The 19,466-nt window shown below is 46.0% G+C and overlaps 1 protein-coding gene across 5 annotated transcripts in view; it reads left to right on the top strand.

Moving 5' to 3' along the window:
- LOC109869372 (mannosyl-oligosaccharide 1,2-alpha-mannosidase IB) overlaps window positions 1–17,647 on the top strand; it is a 146,119-nt gene extending 128,472 nt beyond the window's left edge. For all 5 annotated transcript variants that reach the window (XM_020459463.2, XM_031799179.1, XM_020459500.2 and 2 more), the window contains 5 exons: window positions 704–819; window positions 2,385–2,604; window positions 7,235–7,407; window positions 14,352–14,467; window positions 14,714–17,647. In XM_020459463.2, the coding sequence (XP_020315052.1) occupies window positions 704–819; window positions 2,385–2,604; window positions 7,235–7,407; window positions 14,352–14,467; window positions 14,714–14,846 (758 nt within the window). In that variant the 3' untranslated portion in view covers window positions 14,847–17,647. The remainder of the gene's footprint in view (window positions 1–703; window positions 820–2,384; window positions 2,605–7,234; window positions 7,408–14,351; window positions 14,468–14,713) is intronic.
- The last annotated feature ends 1,819 nt before the right edge of the window (window positions 17,648–19,466 follow it).

Below are 19,466 nucleotides of genomic sequence, written 5' to 3'. Positions count from 1 at the left end.
TTCAAGAGGTTAACAGAGTCGGGCCTCATGGAGAACACTGTACTCTTTGAGTGTCTTGGCTCTGCTACCACATTGTTTAATACTGCAGAATCATGACTCTGAGTAGTCTGTGACAGATTGAGAGAGAGAGACTGTGTGTGGGTGCATGCATGCGGGGGTGTGTGTGTGTATATGCACGTGTGTGTATATGCACATGTGTGTATATGCGTGGGTGTGTGTGCCTACCCATGTGTGTCCTCTTGCTGAGTGAGATTTGGCACATTCTCCTACTCACTGTAATGTGTCCCTTTTTTTAGGCCAGCTAGAAAGTCTGAATCAATTTTTACTACGACACGGGGGTCTTTAAGTAGTACATCAGGGAGAAAGTAATCAACCCAAATCATCTAGTCTCTGCCATCATACTGTAAAACGGGGAAATAATCTCCATAGCTGTTTTGTTGCTGTAACTTAAAACCCCTACTGAAGAATAGTGTTGACTCTGGTTCAAACTTAAAACCCCTCTGAAGAATAGTGTTGGCTCTGGTTGGAGTTTTGAAGAAAACATCATCCAATGAATAATTATCTTTTTGTCCCTCTGACTACCTCCATCTTTTCTTCTTTCTCTCTCGCTCTCCCTTGCTTTGTCCCTTTCCCCAAACACTTATCTTTCTCCCATCCCTCCCTCTCTTCTTGTTCTTCTCTCTCTCCGCCCCTCCCCCTGTAGACCATACATCAGTTGGAGGTCTGGGGGACAGTTTCTATGAGTACCTGCTGAAGGCCTGGCTCATGTCAGACAAGACCGACACAGAGGCACGCAAGACCTACGACGACGCTATCGAGGTACGCACCACACCTTTATCTGGTCTCCATGGAGACTGGCTTCCCTTACCTGGTCTCCATAGAGATGGCTTTGATTGGCAAACACACAGCTGTGTTTCAACTCCATCTAGCCTACCCTGAAATAGCAACTACCTTGCTCTATATCCTTCAGGTCAGATAGTTAGGATTGTTCCTCAACTCCTCAAAGTCCTTTAACTTCATTGGGAGAGGGGGCAGCATTGGGAAGTTTGGATGAAAAGCGTGCCCAGAGTAAACTGCCTGTTACTCAGGCCCAGAAGATAGGATGTACAATTGGTAGATTTGGATAGAAAGCACTCTGTTTCAAAAACTGTTAAAATAATGTCTGTGAGTATAACAGAACTCATATGGCAGGTGAAAACCTGAGAAAAATCCAACCATGAAGTGGGAATTCTAAAGTTTTAAGTGAATGCCTTTCCATTGTCTGTGGGGTCAGATTGCACTTTCTAAGGCTTCCAGTAGATGTCAACAGTCTTTAGAAGTTGTTTCAGGCTTCTATTGTGAAAGGGGAGAGAATAAGACCACTCAGAGTAAGTGGCTCTGCTGAAAGCTATGAGTTGTTTATCGCGTGTGGCCGTGAGCGCGCCGTTCGTTCTCTTCCCTTTCTAATGAAAATGGGATTGTCCGGTTGAAATATTATTGAATATTTATGATAAAAAGATCCTAAGGATTGATTATAAACATCGTTTGACATGTTTCTGCAAACTTTAATGGAACTTTTTTGACTTTTTGTCTGGATGTTGTGAGCGCGCTTTGTGCCTTTGGATTACTGAACTAAACGCGCAAACAAAACGGAGGTATTTTGACAAAGGGGGACTTTATTGAACAAAACAAACATTTATTGTGTAACATGGAGTCCTGGGAGTGCCACCAGATGAAGATCATCAAAGGTAAGTGATTCATTTAATTGCTATTTCTGACTTTTGTGAGTCCTCTCCTTGGCTTGAAAATGTCTGTGGTTTTTTGTGCCTATGCGCTGTCCTAACATAATCACATGGTTGTGCTTTCGCGGTAAAGCCTTTTTGAAATCAGACACTGTGTTTGGATTAAAAATAAGTATCTTTAAAATGGTGTATAATACTTGTATGTTTGAGGAATTTTAATTATGAGATTTCTGTTTGAATTTGAAGCCCTGCAATTTCACTGGCTGTTGTCGAGGTAGGACGCTAGCGTCCCACTATTCCCAGGGAAGTTAACTGCAGGGTCAACTGAGTTCCATGTTTGCCTTTTATTCAGTGTGTGATTTAGTTAATAGTAAGCAGATGCCTGGACTTTATGGCCAGTTATTGATGTTGATTGATCAGGTACAGTTGCTGTCAGGGAGAGAACAGCAGATTCTGCTGCTGCTCTCAAGGACTGGAGCTGAGGACACTTAGACAACATAGTCCCTGGCACAGTGGCAGGAACAAAAAAGTACCTGTCCTTTATCTCTCTCTGCTTCATACACACACCTACCCCTTCTACCATCACCACCCACACACCCTCCTCCGTAAACACGCACCTTGCTCTCCTACCACCACCCACACCCTTTCCCCACCCCCCTCCAGGCCATCGAGCGTCACCTGATCCGTAAGTCCAACGGCGGCCTGACGTTCATCGGAGAGTGGAAGAACGGCCACCTGGAGAGGAAGATGGGTCACCTGACGTGCTTTGCCGGTGGGATGTTCGCTCTGGGGGCCGACGGCTCGCCTGACGACAAGGCTGGACACTACCTACAGCTGGGGGCTGAGATCGCACACACCTGCCACGAGTCCTACGACCGCACCGGTGAGACACATCTAAACATAGTTTAGGTATAAATGGTAACTTGGAGTGGTCTTGGTACTATGGATTTGAGTTGTTCCCTGATGTTGAGTCAGATTTAGTGTGAGCTTAGGATAATGTGTTGTTTATTTAAGTGATGTTACCATTGGACCTGGCTGAACTTCCTGGAAGTAAGGTTTGACTGATGATATTTCGTAGTTTCATCCAGTGTAGGGTTGCACATTTTGGGGAATATTCAGAGGTGGAAACTTTCTGTGGGAACATATGGGAATTAACAAAAATATATGCAAATTAATATTCATACCACTTAAATGTAGATGTTTTTTTGCATTGGGTATATTTACCATATCAAATGGAGACAAACATAAACCTTTTACCTTATCATAAGTAGACATAAATCTTTCCAATAGAAATAAATACATAAATTAGTTTTGAATTGAACTTTAATTAAATGAGTTGACTCTTCACATGGGATGATTTTACTGAACAACAAAAGGGAATCTTGTATGATTCCCGATGATCCATTGCGTCTCCGAGAAACGTTTTCAACATGCATCTGTAAAATGATAGTCTAGAAACTAAAGCTTTGGTTGTCTTACTCTCAGGCTTCCATGTCTTCTCCCTGGACCTCCTCAATGTCCACCTCTTGAACATCAGTCTCATCTTCAGTCACTTTCCAACCTTGTTGAGGATGGCTCGTTGTCAGGCTCAAAAGGCCTCAAATTTGCCCGAATGGCCACCAATGTTTCAACCCTTGTTCTGGTCAGCCTGTTGTGCTTTGGTGTGTGTGTTCCCAAACAAGGACCAGTTGCGCTCTGAGGCGGCTGATGTTGGTGGGATTTGGAGGATGATGTAGGCAACAGGGGAAATATTTCTCAGATCCACAAAGTCCCTTCCACCAGGTGGCTGATGAGATATGTTGGCATGACTGTCATATTTTATCTCCATCCCAAAGTCCTTGCTTGGAAGTGTACTTCGCCAGACAGCCAAGAACCTCGCTCTCATCCAGGCCAAGGTGGCGAGACACGGTAGTGATGATACCAAAGGCCTTGTTGATCTCTGCACCAGACAGGATGCACTTGCCAGGATACTTGGGGTCCAAAGTAACCTGCGGCATGTATGGGCTTCAGGCAGAAGTCTTCACACTTTTTGTTGCATTTCAGAACTGCTTGGAGCAACAGTGAAGTCTGAATAGCAGACAGGATGGCATTGTCTCCCTCAATCCGTACAATGGCTACTGCTATAGGTTTCAGGCTACTTACCCTCTCTCCTAAAGTACTTCATCCAGGAGGATCCTCTTGATTGGGCTGTCCATATCGGCAGACTGTGATATGGCCATTTCTTGGAGAGACTCCTTTCCCTCCAGGAGATGTCAAACATGGTGACAACACCACCCCAACAGTTGTTGCTGGGAAGCTTCAATGTGGTGCTCTTATTCTTCTCACTTTGCTTGGTGAGGTAGAGTGCTGCTATAGCTTGATGACCCTTCACATACAGTGGGGCAAAAAAGTATTTAGTCAGCCACCAATTGTGCAAGTTCTCCCACTTAAAAAGATGAGAGGCCTGTAATTTTCATCATAGGTACACTTCAACTATGACAGACAAAATGGGAATTTAAAAAATCCAGAAAATCACATTGTAGGATTTTTTATGAATTTATTTGCAAATTATGGTGGAAAATAAGTATTTGGTCACCTACAAACAAGCAAGATTTCTGGCTGTCACAGACCTGTAACTTATTATTTAAGAGGCTCCTCTGTCCTCCACTCGTTACCTGTATTACTGGCACCTGTTTGAACTTGTTATCAGTATAAAGGACACCTGTCCACAACCTCACAGTCACACTCCAAACTCCACTATGGCCAAGACCAAAGAGCTGTCAAAGGACACCAGAAACAAAATTGTAGACCTGCGTCAGGCTGGGAAGACTGAATCTGCAATAGGTAAGCAACTTGGTTTGAAGAAATCAACTGTGGGAGCAATTATTAGGAAATGGAAGACATACAAGGCCACTGATAATCTCCCTCGATCTGGGGCTCCACGCAAGATCTCACCCCGTGAGGTCAAAATTATCACAAGAACGGTGAGCAAAATTCCCAGAACCACAGTGAATGACCTGTGGGGAGCTGGGACCAAAGTAACAAAGCCTACCATCAGTAACACACTACGCCGCCAGGGACTCAAATCCTGCGGTGCCAGACATGTCCCCCTGCTTAAGCCAGTACATGTCCAGGCCCGTCTGAAGTTTGCTAGAGAGCATTTGGAAGATCCAGAAAAAGATTGGGAGAATGTCATATGGTCAGAACCAAAATATAACTTTTTGGTAAAAACTCAACTTGTCGTGTTTGGAGGACAAAGAATGTTGAGTTGCATTCAAAGAACACCATACCTACTGTGAAGCATGGGGGTGGAAACATCATGCTTTGGGGCTGTTTTTCTGCAAAGGGACCAGGACGACTGATCCGTGTAAAGGAAAGAATGAATGTGGGGCCATGTATCGTGAGATTGAGTGAAAACCTCCTTCCATCATCAAGGGCATTGAAGATGAAACGTGGCTGGGTCTTTCAGCATGACAATGATCCCAAACACACCACCCGGGCAACGAAGGAGTGGCTTTGTAAGAAGCATTTCAAGGTCCTGGAGTGGCCTAGCCAGTCTCCAGATCTCAACACCATAGAAAATCTTTGGAGGGAGTTGAAAGTCCGTGTTGCCCAGCAACAGCCCCAAAACATCACTGCTCTAGAGGAGATTTGCATGGAGGAATGGGCCAAAATACCAGCGTGTGAAAACATTTGACCTCTGTCATTGCCAAGAAAGGATATTTAACAAAGTATTGAGAAACTTTTGTTATTGACCAAATACTTATTTTCCACCATAATTTGCAAATAAATTCATTAAAAAATCCTACAATGTGATTTTATGGATTTTCTTTTCTCATTTTGTCTGTCATAGTTGAAGTGTACCTATGATGAAAATTACAGGCCTCATCTTTTTAAGTAGGAGAACTTGCACAATTGGTGGCTGAATAAATACTTGTTTGCCCCACTGTACCTAACCATTTCCTTGGCTCTCTTGTAGAGTGTATCCATTGTTCAGTGCCATGATGTCCTTGAGGACCAGATTCAATGCATGAGCAGCACAGCCAATGGGTGTTTTGTGAGGGTAGGACTCCTCCACTTTATACCAAGCAGCCTTCATGTTTGCAGCATTGTCTGTCACCAGTGCAAATTCCTTCTGTGGTCCAAGGTCATTGACTGCCTTCAGCTCATCTGCAATATAAAACCGGTGTGTCTGTTGTCCCTTATGTCTGTGCTCTTGTAGAATACTGGTTGAGGGGTGGAGATGATGGAGTTAATTATTCTTTGCCCAACAACATTCGACCACCCATCAGAGATGATTGCAATACAGTCTGTTTTCTCTATTATTTGCTTGACCTTCACTTGAACTCTGTTGAACTTTGCATCCAGCAAATTAGTAGATAAAGCATGTCTGGTTGGAGGGTTGTATGCTGAGCGAAGAACATTCAGAATCTCTTCCAATACACACTGCCTGTGAGCATCAGAGGTGAACCAGTTGCATACACATTAATCAGCATTTCTCTGACTACGCTCCTCCATTGAGTTAAAAAAAAAACTTCAGATTCCAGGAGGACCCTGAGCTGTTGCTATCGATAAGGTGTCTGATTCAACATTTTCACCTCGAATAGAAGTAGAGGGACTTTTGTCAGAGGTTGCTTGTTGTGATAGCTGAGGGAACTTTATGCACTTGGCCAGATGATTCTGCATCTTTGTTGCATTCTTCACATATGATTTGGTACAGTATTTGCAAATGTACACAGCATCAGGTAGTGCTCGTGGGTTTTTCCTGTGAAGATTAGGGAAAAAATGAGTGAATAAATAAATACAATTCCATGTACAGATAAATAGTTAAGCAGTTAGATTAAACAGCTCCTTTGTAAGCTACATGTTTAAAAATGAAACATGTATGGAAACAGGTGAATTAACACTCCTCAATTAGCAGGAACAAGCAAGCTGAAACCCACATGGTAGCAAAAACTATCAGAAATTGTTAACAAGTTAGAAATTATTTAAACACATTACTGTAGGCTTGTATTTACTAGTTAACACAAAATCATGTATGTCATATAAAATATATTCACCCCACCCAGTATTGTTATCAAAACTTACCAGGAAGCATGTAGTCCTTGGCTCAGACAGTGTAGTAATGTGGGATCAATAGCATCTCATTAGAGTGCAAGATCTTCAGAATCAGCTGTACATGTGATGAAAGGGTTGCAATTCCATTGAATTGGGGATAGTTTAACCAAAATATGAATTGAAATATGATTGCCTTATTGTTATAAGCAAACTTTTTTTATGAATTTAAGCAAAATTCCCCAAATTTACCGGAAAGTTTCCGACCCTTTGCAACCTGAATCCAGTGGTCTCTGGTTCCCATCCACAGTAACAAGGCGTGCAGAACAAATCTGTCATAAGTCTCCTGGCTACTACTTGATCACTGTAATCTGCTCCTATTACTCCAAATGTTTAATTGGCAGGAAGTATGTTGTGTTCTTATGCTAAACCAGGAAAATCAATGGTTATTGAATATCTCTCCCTCCCTCTCTCTGTAGTGTTGAAGCTGGGTCCAGAGGCCTTTAAGTTTGACAGTGGTCTGGAGGCAGTGGCAGTACGTCAGAATGAGAAGTACTACATCCTGAGGCCAGAGGTCATCGAGACCTACTGGTACATGTGGAGGTTCACCCACGACCCCAAATACAGACAGTGGGGCTGGGAAGCAGCACAGGTGAGCCACTGGAAAATCACTCCAAACTATTACTATTACTACTATGATATTGACCTTATGCTTTCACTTATCCATCATGCCCAATCCCCTATCACCTCCTGACCCCTAGCAGTACCTTCTCTGCACCAGTGTACATCTGAAAGAATTGGATAAGTGCATGGATCCTTTGTAACTTAAAAAAAGAGAGCAGATCAGAGTATCAACACACAACAGACTACTAATGCTACTTGAGAACAGAGAACTCAATTTTCTCATTTTTTCTCTCCAGTTATAGTCCTTTCTTTTCTTTTTTCAAAGGTCAAAGTGAAACACTCTTCTACCTCTGCTTTCTCTTCATCCTCGTCAACCACTCAATCACTCTGCTCTCATTTTTCACTCAATCACTTCACCTGTCTTATCTCCCTCTGTCGCTCTATTCTCCTCTCCCCCCTCCTCACTTATCTCCTCTCCTGTTTCCCCTCTCTTGATCTGTTCCTGTGTGTTTGTGTTGGTGCTCTTAAGAGCTGATGTGGGTCTGAATGCAGCCTCCCTCAGCCTTCTTTGTTCTAACCTCGACTGCTCCTGTGCACCATGCACATCTCTCTCCTCTCCTCTCTTATGCTCTCCTCTCTTACGCTCTCCTCTCCTCTCTTACGCTCTCTCCTCTCCTCTCTTACGCTCTCTCCTCTCCTCTCTTACGCTCTCTCCTCTCCTCTCTTACGCTCTCCTCTCCTCTCTTACGCTCTCCTCTCCTCTCTTACGCTCTCCTCTCCTCTCTTACGCTCTCCTCTCCTCTCTTACGCTCTCTCCTCTCCTCTCTTACGCTCTCTCCTCTCATCTCTTACGCTCTCTCCTCTCCTCTCTTACGCTCTCTCCTCTCCTCTCTTACACGCTCTCCTCTCTTGCTCTCCTCTCCTCTCTTACGCTCTCTCCTTTAATCTGCTCTTACGCTCTCTCCTTTTATCGGCTCTTACGCTCTTTCCTTTCTTCCTACTCTCTCCTTTCATCTCTTTCTCTCTCCTTTCCTCTCCTCTTGCTCTCTCCTATCCTCCTCTCTCTTATGCTCTCTCCTTTCCTCTCCTCTCTCCGTTCCTCTCCTCCTCCTCTTATGATCTCTCTCCTCTTAATCTCCTTTTCTCTTACGCTCTCTCATTTCCTCTCATTTCCTCCTACGCTCTTTCCTTTTACTGTCTCTCCTTTCCTACTCTCCTCTCTCTTACGCTCTCTCCTTTCCTTCTCTCCTCTCTACTTTGCTCTTACGCTCTCTCCTTTGCTCTTACGCTCTCTCCTTTGCTCTGCTCTTACGCTCTCTCCTTTGCTCTTACGCTCTCTCCTTTGCTCTGCTCTTATGCTCTCTCCTTTGCTCTGCTCTTACGCTCTCTCCTTTCATCTCCTCTTTCTCTCTCCTTTCCTCTCCTCTTGCTCTCTCCTTTCCTCTCCTCTTGCTCTCTCCTATCCTCCTCTCTTATGCTCTCTCCTTTCCCATCCTCTCTCCGTTCCTCTCCTCCTCCTCTTATGATCTCTCTCCTCTTAATCTCCTTTTCTCTTACGCTCTCATTTCCTCCTACTCTCTTTCCTTTCCTTTTACTGTCTCTCCTTTCCTACTCTCCTCTCTCTTACGCTCTCTCCTTTCCTCTTATGCTCTCTCCTTTTCTCTTACGCTCTCTCATTTCCTCTCATTTCCTCCTACGCTCTTTCCTTTCCTTTTACTGTCTCTCCTTTCCTACTCTCCTCTCTCTTACGCTCTCTCCTTTCCTACTCTCCTCTCTCTTACGCTCTCTCCTTTCCTCTTATGTTCTCTCCTTTCCTCTTATGTTCTCTCCTTTCCTCTTATGCTCTCTCCTTTCCTCTTATGCTCTCTCCTTTCCTCTTACGCTCTCTCCTTTCCTCTTACGCTCTCTCCTTCTTTCCTCTTACGCTCTCTCCTTCTTTCCTCTTACGCTCTCTCCTTCTTTCTTCTTACGCTCTCTTCTTCTTTCCTCTCTTACGCTCTCTCCTTCTTTCCTCTCCTCCTCTCTCCTATGCTCTCTCCTTTCCTCTCCTCTCCTCTCGCCATTCCTCTCCTCCTCCTCTTATGCTCTCTCTCCTCTTAATCTCCTTTTCTCTCCTCTCTTACGCTCTCATTTCCTCCTACGCTCTTTCCTTTCCTTTTACTGTCTCTCCTTTCCTCCTCTCCTCTCTCTTACGCTCTCTCCTTTCCTCCTCTCCTCTCTCTTACGCTCTCTCCTTTCCTCCTCTCCTCTCTCTTACGCTCTCTCCTTTCCTCTTACGCTCTCTCCTTTCCTCTTACGCTCCCTCCTTTCCTCTTACGCTCTCTCCTTTCCTCTTACGCCCTCTCCTTTCCTCTTATGCTCTCTCCTTTCCTCTTACGCTCTCTCCTTTCCTCTCTTGCTCTCTTACGCTCTCTCCTTTCCTCTCCTCCTTTCCTCTCTCTTACGCCTTTCCTCATTTCCTCTCCTCTTAATCTTTCCTTTTCTCTCATCCCTCTCTTACTCTCTCCTTTCCTCTCCTCCTCTTAATCTCTCCTTTCCTCTCCGCTTACTCTCTCTCCTTTTACTGTTTCTCCTTTCATCGTCTCCTCTCTCTTACACTCTCCTCTCTTACACTCTCTCCTTTCCTCTCTTACTCTCTCTCTCCTTTCCTCTCTTACTCTCTCTCCTTTCCTCTCTCTGACACTCTCTCTCCTTTCCTCTCATCCCCTCTCTTGCTCTCTCCCTTCCTCTCCCCTCTTACTCTCTCTCCTTTCTTCTCCTCCTCTCTCTTACGCACTCTCCTTTCCTCTCCTCTTATGCGCTCTTTTCCTCTTGTGCTCTCTCCTTTCCTCTCCTCTCTTGCGCTCTCTCCTTTCCTCTCCTCCTCTCTCCTTTCCTCTTATGCTCTCTCCTTTCCTCCTCCTCTCGTATGCTCTCTCCTTTCCTCCTCCTCTCGTATGCTCTCCTTTCCTCTCTTATGCTCTCTCCTTTCCTCCTCCTCTCTTACGCTCTCTCCTTTCCTCCTCCTCTCTTACGCTCTCTACTTTCCTCTTACGCTCTCTCCTTTTCTCCTCCCTTACGCGCTCTCATTTCCTCTCTTACGCGCTCTCCTTTCCTCTCTTATGCTCTCTCCTCTTCTCCTCTCTTGCTCTCTCTTGTCCTCTCCCCCTCTTTCTCTCTCATTTCCTCTCCTCCTCTCTCTTACACTCTCCTTTCCTCTCTTATGCTCTCCTTTCCTCTTACACTCTCCTCCTCCTCTCTTATGCTCTCTCCTTTCCTCCTCCTCTCTTATGCTCTCTCCTTTCCTCTCTTATGCTCTCCTTTCCTCTTATGCTCTCTCCTTTCCTCCTCCTCTCTTATGCTCTCTCCTTTCCTCTCTTATGCTCTCCTTTCCTCCTCCTCTCTTACGCTCTCTCCTTACCTTTCTCTTATGCTCTCCTTTCCTATTATGCTCTCTCCTTTCCTCCTCTCTTACGCTTTCTCCTTTCCTCTCTCTTACGCGCTCTCCTTTCCTCTCTCTTATGCTCTCCTCTCTTTTACGCTCTCCCCTTCTCCTCTCTTGCTCTCTCTTTTCCTCTCCCCCTCTTTCTCTCTCCTGTCCTCTCCTCCCCTCTTACGCTCTCTCCTTTCCTCTCCTCCCCTCTTACGCTCTCTCCTTTCCTCTCCTCCCCTCTTACGCTCTCTCCTTTCCTCTCCTCCCCTCTTATGCTCTCTCCTTTCCTCTCCTCCCCTCTTACGCTCTCTCCTTTTCTCTCCTCCCCTCCTACGCTCTCTCCTTTTCTCTCCTCCCCTCTTACGCTCTCTCCTTTTCTCTCCTCTTCTGCTCTCTCCTCTCTCTTACGCTCTCCTCCTCTCTTACGCTCTCCTCCTCTCATGCTCTCTCTTTTCCTCTTATGCTCTCTCTTTTCCTCTTACGCCCTCTCCTCTCCTCTCTCTTACTCTCTCCTTTTCTCTCCTCTTCCGCTCTCTCCTCTCTCTTATGCTCTCCTCTTTTCTCTTACGCTCTTTTCCTCTCACGCTCTCCTCTCTTCTCTCTTACGCTCTCTCCTTTCTCCTCCACTCTCTTATGCGCTTTCCTTTCCTCTTATGCGCTCTCCTTTCCTTACCTCTTACGCGCTCTCCTTTCCTTTCCTCTCGCGCTCTCCTTTCCTCTCCTCTTACGCTCTCCTTTCCTCTTACGCTCTCCTTTCCTCTCCTCTTACGCCCTCTCCTTTCCTCTCCTCTTATGCTCTCTCCTTTCCTCTCCTCTTACGCTCTCTCTCCTTTCCTCTCCTCTTACGCTCTCTCTCCTTTCTTCTCCTCCTACTCTCTTCCCCTCTTTCTCTCTACTTTCCTTTCCCCCTATTACGCTCTCCTTTCCTCTCCTCCCCTCTTACGCCCTATCCTTTCCTCTCCTCCCCTCTTACGCCCTATCCTTTCCTCTCCTCCCCTCTTACGCCCTATCCTTTCCTCTCCTCCCCTCTTACGCCCTATCCTTTCCTCTCCTCCCCTCTTACGCTCTCCTTTCCTCTCCTCCCCTCTTACGCCCTATCCTTTCCTCTTTCTCTCTCCTTTCCTATCTCCCCTCTTACGCCCTATCCTTTCCTCTCTTTCTCTCTCCTTTCCTCTCTTCCCCTCTTTCTCTCTACTTTCCTTTCCCCCCTCTTACGCTCTCCTTTCCTCTCTTCCCCTCTTTCTCTCTCCTGTCCTCTCTCCCCTCTTTCTCTCTACTTTCCTTTCCCCCCTCTTACGCTCTCCTTTCCTCTCCTCCCCTCTTACGCTCTCTCCTTTCCTCTCCTCCCCTCTTACGCCCTATCCTTTCCTCTCTTTCTCTCTCCTTTCCTCTCTTCCCCTCTTTCTCTCTACTTTCCTTTCCCCCCTCTTACGCTCTCCTTTCCTCTCTTCCCCTCTTTCTCTCTCCTGTCCTCTCTTCCCCTCTTTCTCTCTACTTTCCTTTCCCCCCTCTTACGCTCTCTCCTTTCCTCTCCTCCCCTCTTTACGCTCTCTCCTTTCCTCTCCTCCCCTCTTACGCTCTCTCCTTTCCTCTCCTCCCCTCTTACGCTCTCTCCTTCCTCTCCTCCCCTCTTACGCTCTCCTTTCCTCCTCCGCTCCTACACTCTCCTTTTCTCTCCTCTCTCTTACACTCTCCTCCTCTCTTACGCTCTCCTCCTCTCATGCTCTCTCTTTTCCTCTTATGCTCTTTTCCTCTTATGCTCTCTCTTTTCCTCTTACGCCCTCTCCTCTCCTCTCTCTTATTCTCTCCTTTTCTCTCCTCTTCCGCTCTCTCCTCTCTCTTATGCTCTCCTCTTTTCTCTTACGCTCTTTTCCTCTCACGCTCTCCTCTCTTCTCTCTTACGCTCACTCCTTCTCCTCCACTCTCTTATGCGCTTTCCTTTCCTCTTATGCGTTTCCTTTCCTCTTATGTGCTCTCCTTTCCTTACCTCTTACGCGCTCTCCTTTCCTCTCGCGCTCTCCTTTCCTCTTGCGCTCTCCTTTCCTCTCGCGCTCTCCTTTCCTCTCCTCTTACGCTCTCCTTTCGTCTCCTCTTACGCTCTCCTTTCCTCTCCTCTTATGCTCTCTCTCCTTTCTTCTCCTTTCCTCTCTTCCCCTCTCCTCTCCTCCCCTCTTACGCCCTATCCTTTCCTCTCCTCCCCTCTTACGCCCTATTCTTTCCTCTTTCTCTCTCCTTTCCTCTCCTCCCCTCTTACGCCCTATCCTTTCCTCTCTTTCTCTCTCCTTTCCTCTCTTCCCCTCTTTCTCTCTACTTTCCTTTCCTCCCCTCTTACTCTCTCCCCTCTTATACTCTCTCCTTTCCTCTCTTTCTCTCTCCTCTCCTCCCCTCTTACGCTCTCTAATGTCCTCTTTTCTGCTATCTTACATGCTCTTTCCTCTCCCCTCTCTTACCCCTCCCCGCTTCCCTCTCTCTCTACCTCTTTCTGCCCCGTCTCGTTTTTTCTCCCCTTGTGAAAATCACCTGACAGTTCTATACAGTTTGATCTCCCTACCTGTCTCTAGTGCTCCTACACCATCACATCAGCTCCTGTTTGATGTCACACACACTACTATTTTACCTGAGGCTCTGTGTAGTAGGCAGCTTACCTTCCTAAGTCCTAAGCTTGACCATTAGTGAGAACATCTAAGATCATTGTCTAGGGGCAACTTCATCCTACTTCGTCTAAGCGTGTGCGAGTCATGTGTGTTGAGGTTTGTTGGCCCAGCTGTTGTAGTGCATGGCCCTGTGAAATGAGCCCAGTAGAGAGCAGCTGTACACACACACCCTTCTCCTCCAGGTAGAAGAGAAACAGACTCATACACTTTGTTAACCCAGATGGTATTAGGACTGGATTCTAGTTCAGGTGTGCGTGTGGCTGGGTAGTTGTGATGTGCATATGTGGTTGTGCCCAGGCCTGAAGTACAGAGGCAGTTTAGGTGTGTGTGTGTGTGTGTGTGTTCAGAAGGACAAACGCGCGCACACACACATCTGATGCGGTGGTCCATGAAACATTGAAAATAGTTCATCTCCTTCAGAGAGATTCTGCTGACTGCTACTGACTAATAGAGGGGCATTAAGAGAGAACAAGACAAGTACCGATACAGAGGCAGAGACACAAAGTCATCTTACTGTGTCAGATCCACCATATTTACCCTCCCTTGAATTACACCTGAAGCGGTGCAGAGGGACAGAGATTTTTAAAAAGACAACTGATTAACTCTGTCTGGACACTTCAGAAAATAAATACTCTGTGCATTGTAAAGTCACAGCTCTAGCGCGTTGACGGAGGTCACAGACGGAGGCATTCCCTTAAAATCTCAATTAAAACAAACGATTTGAAATCAAATGTTATTCATCACATACCCAGTTTAGACTAAAGTGGTGATGGATAGAATGTCTCCTCCAACCCTTAAACACAGTGTTTTAATGGGATAAGAGTCTACCCATCTCCTGACTGCGATGTAAGTGAATGCGATGTAAATGTGTGGTAATTAAGTGCTGCTCTCGGTCTCCCCCTCCAGGCCATTGATAAGTACTGCAGGGTCAGCGGTGGGTTCTCTGGGGTCAAGGACGTCTACTCGTCCAACCCAACCTACGACGATGTCCAGCAGAGCTTCTTCCTGGCCGAGACGCTCAAGTAAGTCTTCCTCCATTTGCTGCTCCTTTACTGCTCCTCTGTGTTCTGTTCATTCACATCCAGTTGGTATGAGATGGGGATGTCCTGGCAGCCCCCAGAATGCACTGGAACTGTGTGCTCTGCTCCCCCCTGCTGGTCGCTCTGCTTGTTTTTGTTCACAAATACTACTACAGCAGTGATGAACAGAATATAGCAGCTGAATATTTTCTGCTCTCCCTTCTCTTTCCCTCCTTCTCTCTTCTCCAGGTATCTGTACCTGTTGTTCTCCAGTGATGACCTGATGCCTTTGGAGAGCTGGGTGTTCAACACGGAGGCCCACCCCCTGCCGGTACTGCACCTGGCCAACCTCACCCTCCCAGGGAGCCAGGCCCAGCGGTAGAGACCAGCGGCCCTGCCTGCCTCCATCTCTCCCTCTCACTGCTACAGACTGCAGAAGGAGAGCGCTCAGACCACTGCAGAGTGGAGGTCACTGAAACAATAGCCTTTTTCGCTCACTCTCCTTTCATTCTCTGGCTCGTACTCTTTCTATAGCTCTCTCTGCTTATCGTCAGGATGGAGGGTGCGTTCAACTTTTGTGATTGGCTGGGAAGTCCTCCTATTCGTTGTTACTTTTTTGTTGAAACACAGAGCCACAATCAGGAAGCTTGATTTGTTTTGGCTAAACTGTCTCTTAATGGACGCACACAGGAGCAAGACAGTGTCAGAACAAACAGACAGATGGACCTTCCTCTGAAGGGATGTGTATGTTTCAGACAGACTGACAGACTGACAGTCAAACCGAAGACTATGGGATCTATGGGGTTTGTTTTCTTTTGTCATTTTGTGTCCTGGATGCTGATTGGCGGGGACACGACAGACTGCGACCGTCCTAGTCCTTCTGCCATTTCCTGTTCACTGTCTTACTCTGAACTTGGACCTGGAACTGTATCAGTGTCACTTTGTGGATGGGAGAAACGGCTTCATGCCTTACCCTTCTGGAACCTTTGAAAAGTGGACCGGGGATAAGGAACTATTTTCAATAGCATTCTCTATGCTACATTCTGCCGTTTCTATATACTTTCTGCTCTTTTGTCTCTTTCTGTCACACACTCTCTCTCTCCCTCTGTATCGCCCTCTCCTTCCATCTCTTATGATTAGCAGGTGACGTAGCTTAGCCTGGCCTCATGTTGTTGCTGCTATTCAACCGATGCTGCATCTCTACCTCGTCTTACCACACCATTCCAACTCCCTCCATCTTCTTTTTCTTGTCATTCTTCACTTCTCCAATCACGCCTTTCTAGCCTGGTAACCTTCCGTTCCTGTCTTTTCCATAAATCACTACCACTCCACAGGCAGATTGGGACAAGGCTTGTTTTGGTAGTGTTTTCTGTCTGCTGATTAAATAGCCCCTATAGATAAATTGTTATGCACTTTGTTGTTTGTATTACTAAAAGGGAAAAGAGTTACACCACTGTCGGAGCTGAAGACACACAGCCCTCCATTTATAATCCCTGTGTCTTTGACATGGACCCAGAGTGTTGCACTGCCACTGATGGGTTGGGCCTGGAGTTGTTAGGATTCTACCCAAACTGTTTCTTCTTCTTATCCTAATCACCATTCACAAATTAGGACTTGGCCTCAGTCACCTGTGCAATGAGTGTATGTTGAATGTTATGCCATTCATTCTCTATGGACTTGTGTGTTCTAAATGGATCTATTGTGTTTTGTGTGAATGTGGTTTCTGCAACAGCAGATGGCACGCAAGGAAGTCTGCTGTGTTCAGTGATGAATCTGTGATTGGTGTGTGGAGGGGAAATGGTTTAGGGGGCTGAAGGTAACACTAGGAAATAGAAGGGTACCCTGAAATAAAAAACATTTTTGTTGGACCTATACATTTTATTTAAAGCCTTATCAACTGTTACTATGTGATGCCTTTCACCAATACTGTGCTTTTTCATTATCATTTTTTACAAAAAGTTATTCATACACTAGTTCCTTTTCTATAAGCCACCCTGTTGTCCCTCTAGCAGAGCCACCCTGTTGTCCCTCTAGCAGAGCCACCCTGTTGTCCCTCTAGCAGAGCCACCCTGTTGTCCCTCTAGCAGAGCCAACCTGTTGTCCCTCTAGCAGAGCCACCCTGTTGTCCCTCTAGCAGAGCCACCCTGTTGTCCCTCTAGCAGAGCCAACCTGTTGTCCCTCTAGCAGAGCCACCCTGTTGTCCCTCTAGCAGAGCCACCCTGCTGTCCCTCTAGCAGAACCACCCTGTTGTCCCTCTAGCAGAACCACCCTGTTGTCCCTCTAGCAGAGCCACCCTGTTGTCCCTCTAGCAGAGCCACCCTGCTGTCCCTCTAGCAGAACCACCCTGTTGTCCCTCTAGCAGAGCCACCCTGCTGTCCCTCTAGCAGAGCCACCCTGTTGTCCCTCTAGCAGAGCCACCCTGCTGTCCCTCTAGCAGAGCCACCCTGCTGTCCCTCTAGCAGAGCCACCCTGTTGTCCCTCTAGCAGAGCCACCCTGCTGTCCCTCTAGCAGAGCCACCCTGCTGTCCCTCTAGCAGAGCCACCCTGCTGTCCCTCTAGCAGAGCCACCCTGCTGTCCCTCTAGCAGAGCCACCCTGCTGTCCCTCTAGCAGAGCCACCCTGCTGTCCCTTTAGCAGAGACACGATGATGATTGGCTGATTACAGAACCACTCACCTTGCCAATCAATAAAGCCATACAATGTGTGTCTCTGTTTAGCTAATTGGTTGGTTTCTGTCACTCATTTCTCATGTGTTAACTGAGTACCACCTGTCCCACCATCTCACCATTCCTTTTTACTCTGTCACACCCTTTCTACTCCTTCATATCCCTAGAATTTTCCATTCGTCTCTTTCTCCCCAGCTATCCCTCCCCCTGTCCCCAGCTCAGTGTCTCCGTCTCGTGGTGGAGGCAGTAGCAGCAGCCTACTGGTGTAGAACGTTATGAAGTATATGTATCACTGTTCGCCCCCCTGCCCCCACCTTACTCTCTGACATTACTGCTTTCTGTCTGGGGAGGAAGCCCAGGCCTTTGGCGCTGTCAGTTGCCGTGAGGATGTTGATTTTGAAGGGAAAAAGGTGTTCTGTATTTGTATTTTTACTGAACAAATAAAGACATGTAAATATGTTTAAATGAGACACAAATTCAATAAAGATGTTATGAAAAGTGAACAGAATAACTAAAACGGTGTATTGGTGATGTTTGTTACCTGTTGTACATTCTGTTCCTGTAACTAATGAGCTTTACATGCAGGTGTTATAGCTTGTGGTGTTCAGCACCTCTTTTACTGTACGTCTTTATAGAAGGTGAAGTCGTCTTCTCTTTCAGCTCCTGTCCTGAGGGGGCAGCCTTGGTTAACAAAACATCAATTCAACAGCTAAGGCTTAACAATAACGTTTCATTGATTTCACAGAGTCATCCTATTTCAGATGTTCAACACCAAAACCTTGATCTGATGCTCGGCAGAGATCACTGGTTGGTGTTATAATTCCAGTCCCAAAAGATGAGCACACTTGTGTTCTGTCTCGTGATGCTGCCAGGGAATTAGAGTTCCACAGTTCAATTCTTTATAAGAGAACTCCTGCACACATCATCTCTACACGTTTAGTGTATTGTCTGATGATGTTGAGTTCTGGGACCTTTTTGCCCCAGTCTTTTTGCCCTGCTCTCCACGTTATGTTAGTAGGAAGACCTACAGTTACAGGGAACAGGTATTTCACAGCCCTGGCATGCAGCCTCTGCCTACAAAACCACGGCATGTCACACTGCCCCCTCTCTTCCTCCCGCTTTCTGACGGATGTCTGCTTGGCGCCACTACACTCAACCACCCCTGTTGTTCAAAGCCTAGATTAAGTAATCATGACATGACCGATGTCATGACAACTGGTGTCGATGGAAGACAAGTGATTATACTATTTGAGTCATACAATGTCAGTGCAGAGAGTCCCAATGTAGATGTTCGTTTCTATTCAGATTAGTGATTTTAGCAGTTCAGTAATGTTTCCTACAATGATTTTGTTCAGCCTCTGTCCAGATCGGGATGGCGGACTCTCCTGCTCTCATCCACCCCACATCAGTCTCATCAGTTTTAGTGACAGGCTGACAGGCCAGGATGGATAGACAGAGAGCAGAGCCTGACTGCATTTACAAATGGCCAGAAAGGACTGGCAATAATACAGCATAGCAAAACACATTAGTAAATCAACTATTCACCTTGTTCCTGGAAAGCATTTCCATTATGTTCGAAGGATCTGTTGGACTGATGTGCTCCTGAAGAAGGAGTCGTCGGATGTGGGTAATAAAAAAGCATGTGAAAATATTTGGACATTGATTTCTATCGCTGGTTATTTGCCCACATCAGTCCAACAGATTCTCCACAAAATGTCATAGGTTTATTTGAAATATTTGTGTTGTCCATGTCCTGCTCCTCTAGGCTGCTTCATCTGCACACACCCTGGAGTGGAGCAGGGGGTCGTGTGTGTAGAGGAACAGGACAGGTCTGTCGAGAATGGGACTCTGCCAAGGTTACAGTGATCTGAATGGGTAAATAGACTTGTCCCAAGCAAACAACCCTATTTCACTCTTCACATCATACATACAGTAGTTGACCCCAGTGAGATTTTGCAACTGCAGGTTTTTTTTGTTTCAGGTGTAGATTTTTTTTTGCCTCGTACTAACCATCCTGATCTCGCAAGCTTACATTCTGTTTCGCTACACAACTACTAGGCTATAGATTTTTCTGAATTTTTCTTATTTCAATTTTTCTTTTACATGTACCGTGCATTCATAAAGTATTCAGACCCCTTCCCTTTTTCCACATTTTGTTACTTTACAGCCTTATTCTAAAATTGATTTTTTTTTTTATTCCCTCATCAATCTACACACAATACCCTAAAATGAGAAAGTGAAAACAGGTTTATAGAAATGTTTGGTAATATAGATTTTTTTTAAACAAAAATAGAAATACCTTTATATACATAAGTAGTCAGACCCTTTGCTATGAG

Source organism: Oncorhynchus kisutch, linkage group LG2, assembly GCF_002021735.2.
Source record: "Oncorhynchus kisutch isolate 150728-3 linkage group LG2, Okis_V2, whole genome shotgun sequence".
Taxonomy (NCBI): domain Eukaryota; kingdom Metazoa; phylum Chordata; class Actinopteri; order Salmoniformes; family Salmonidae; genus Oncorhynchus; species Oncorhynchus kisutch.
This window is presented reverse-complemented; position numbering and strand designations above follow the sequence as displayed.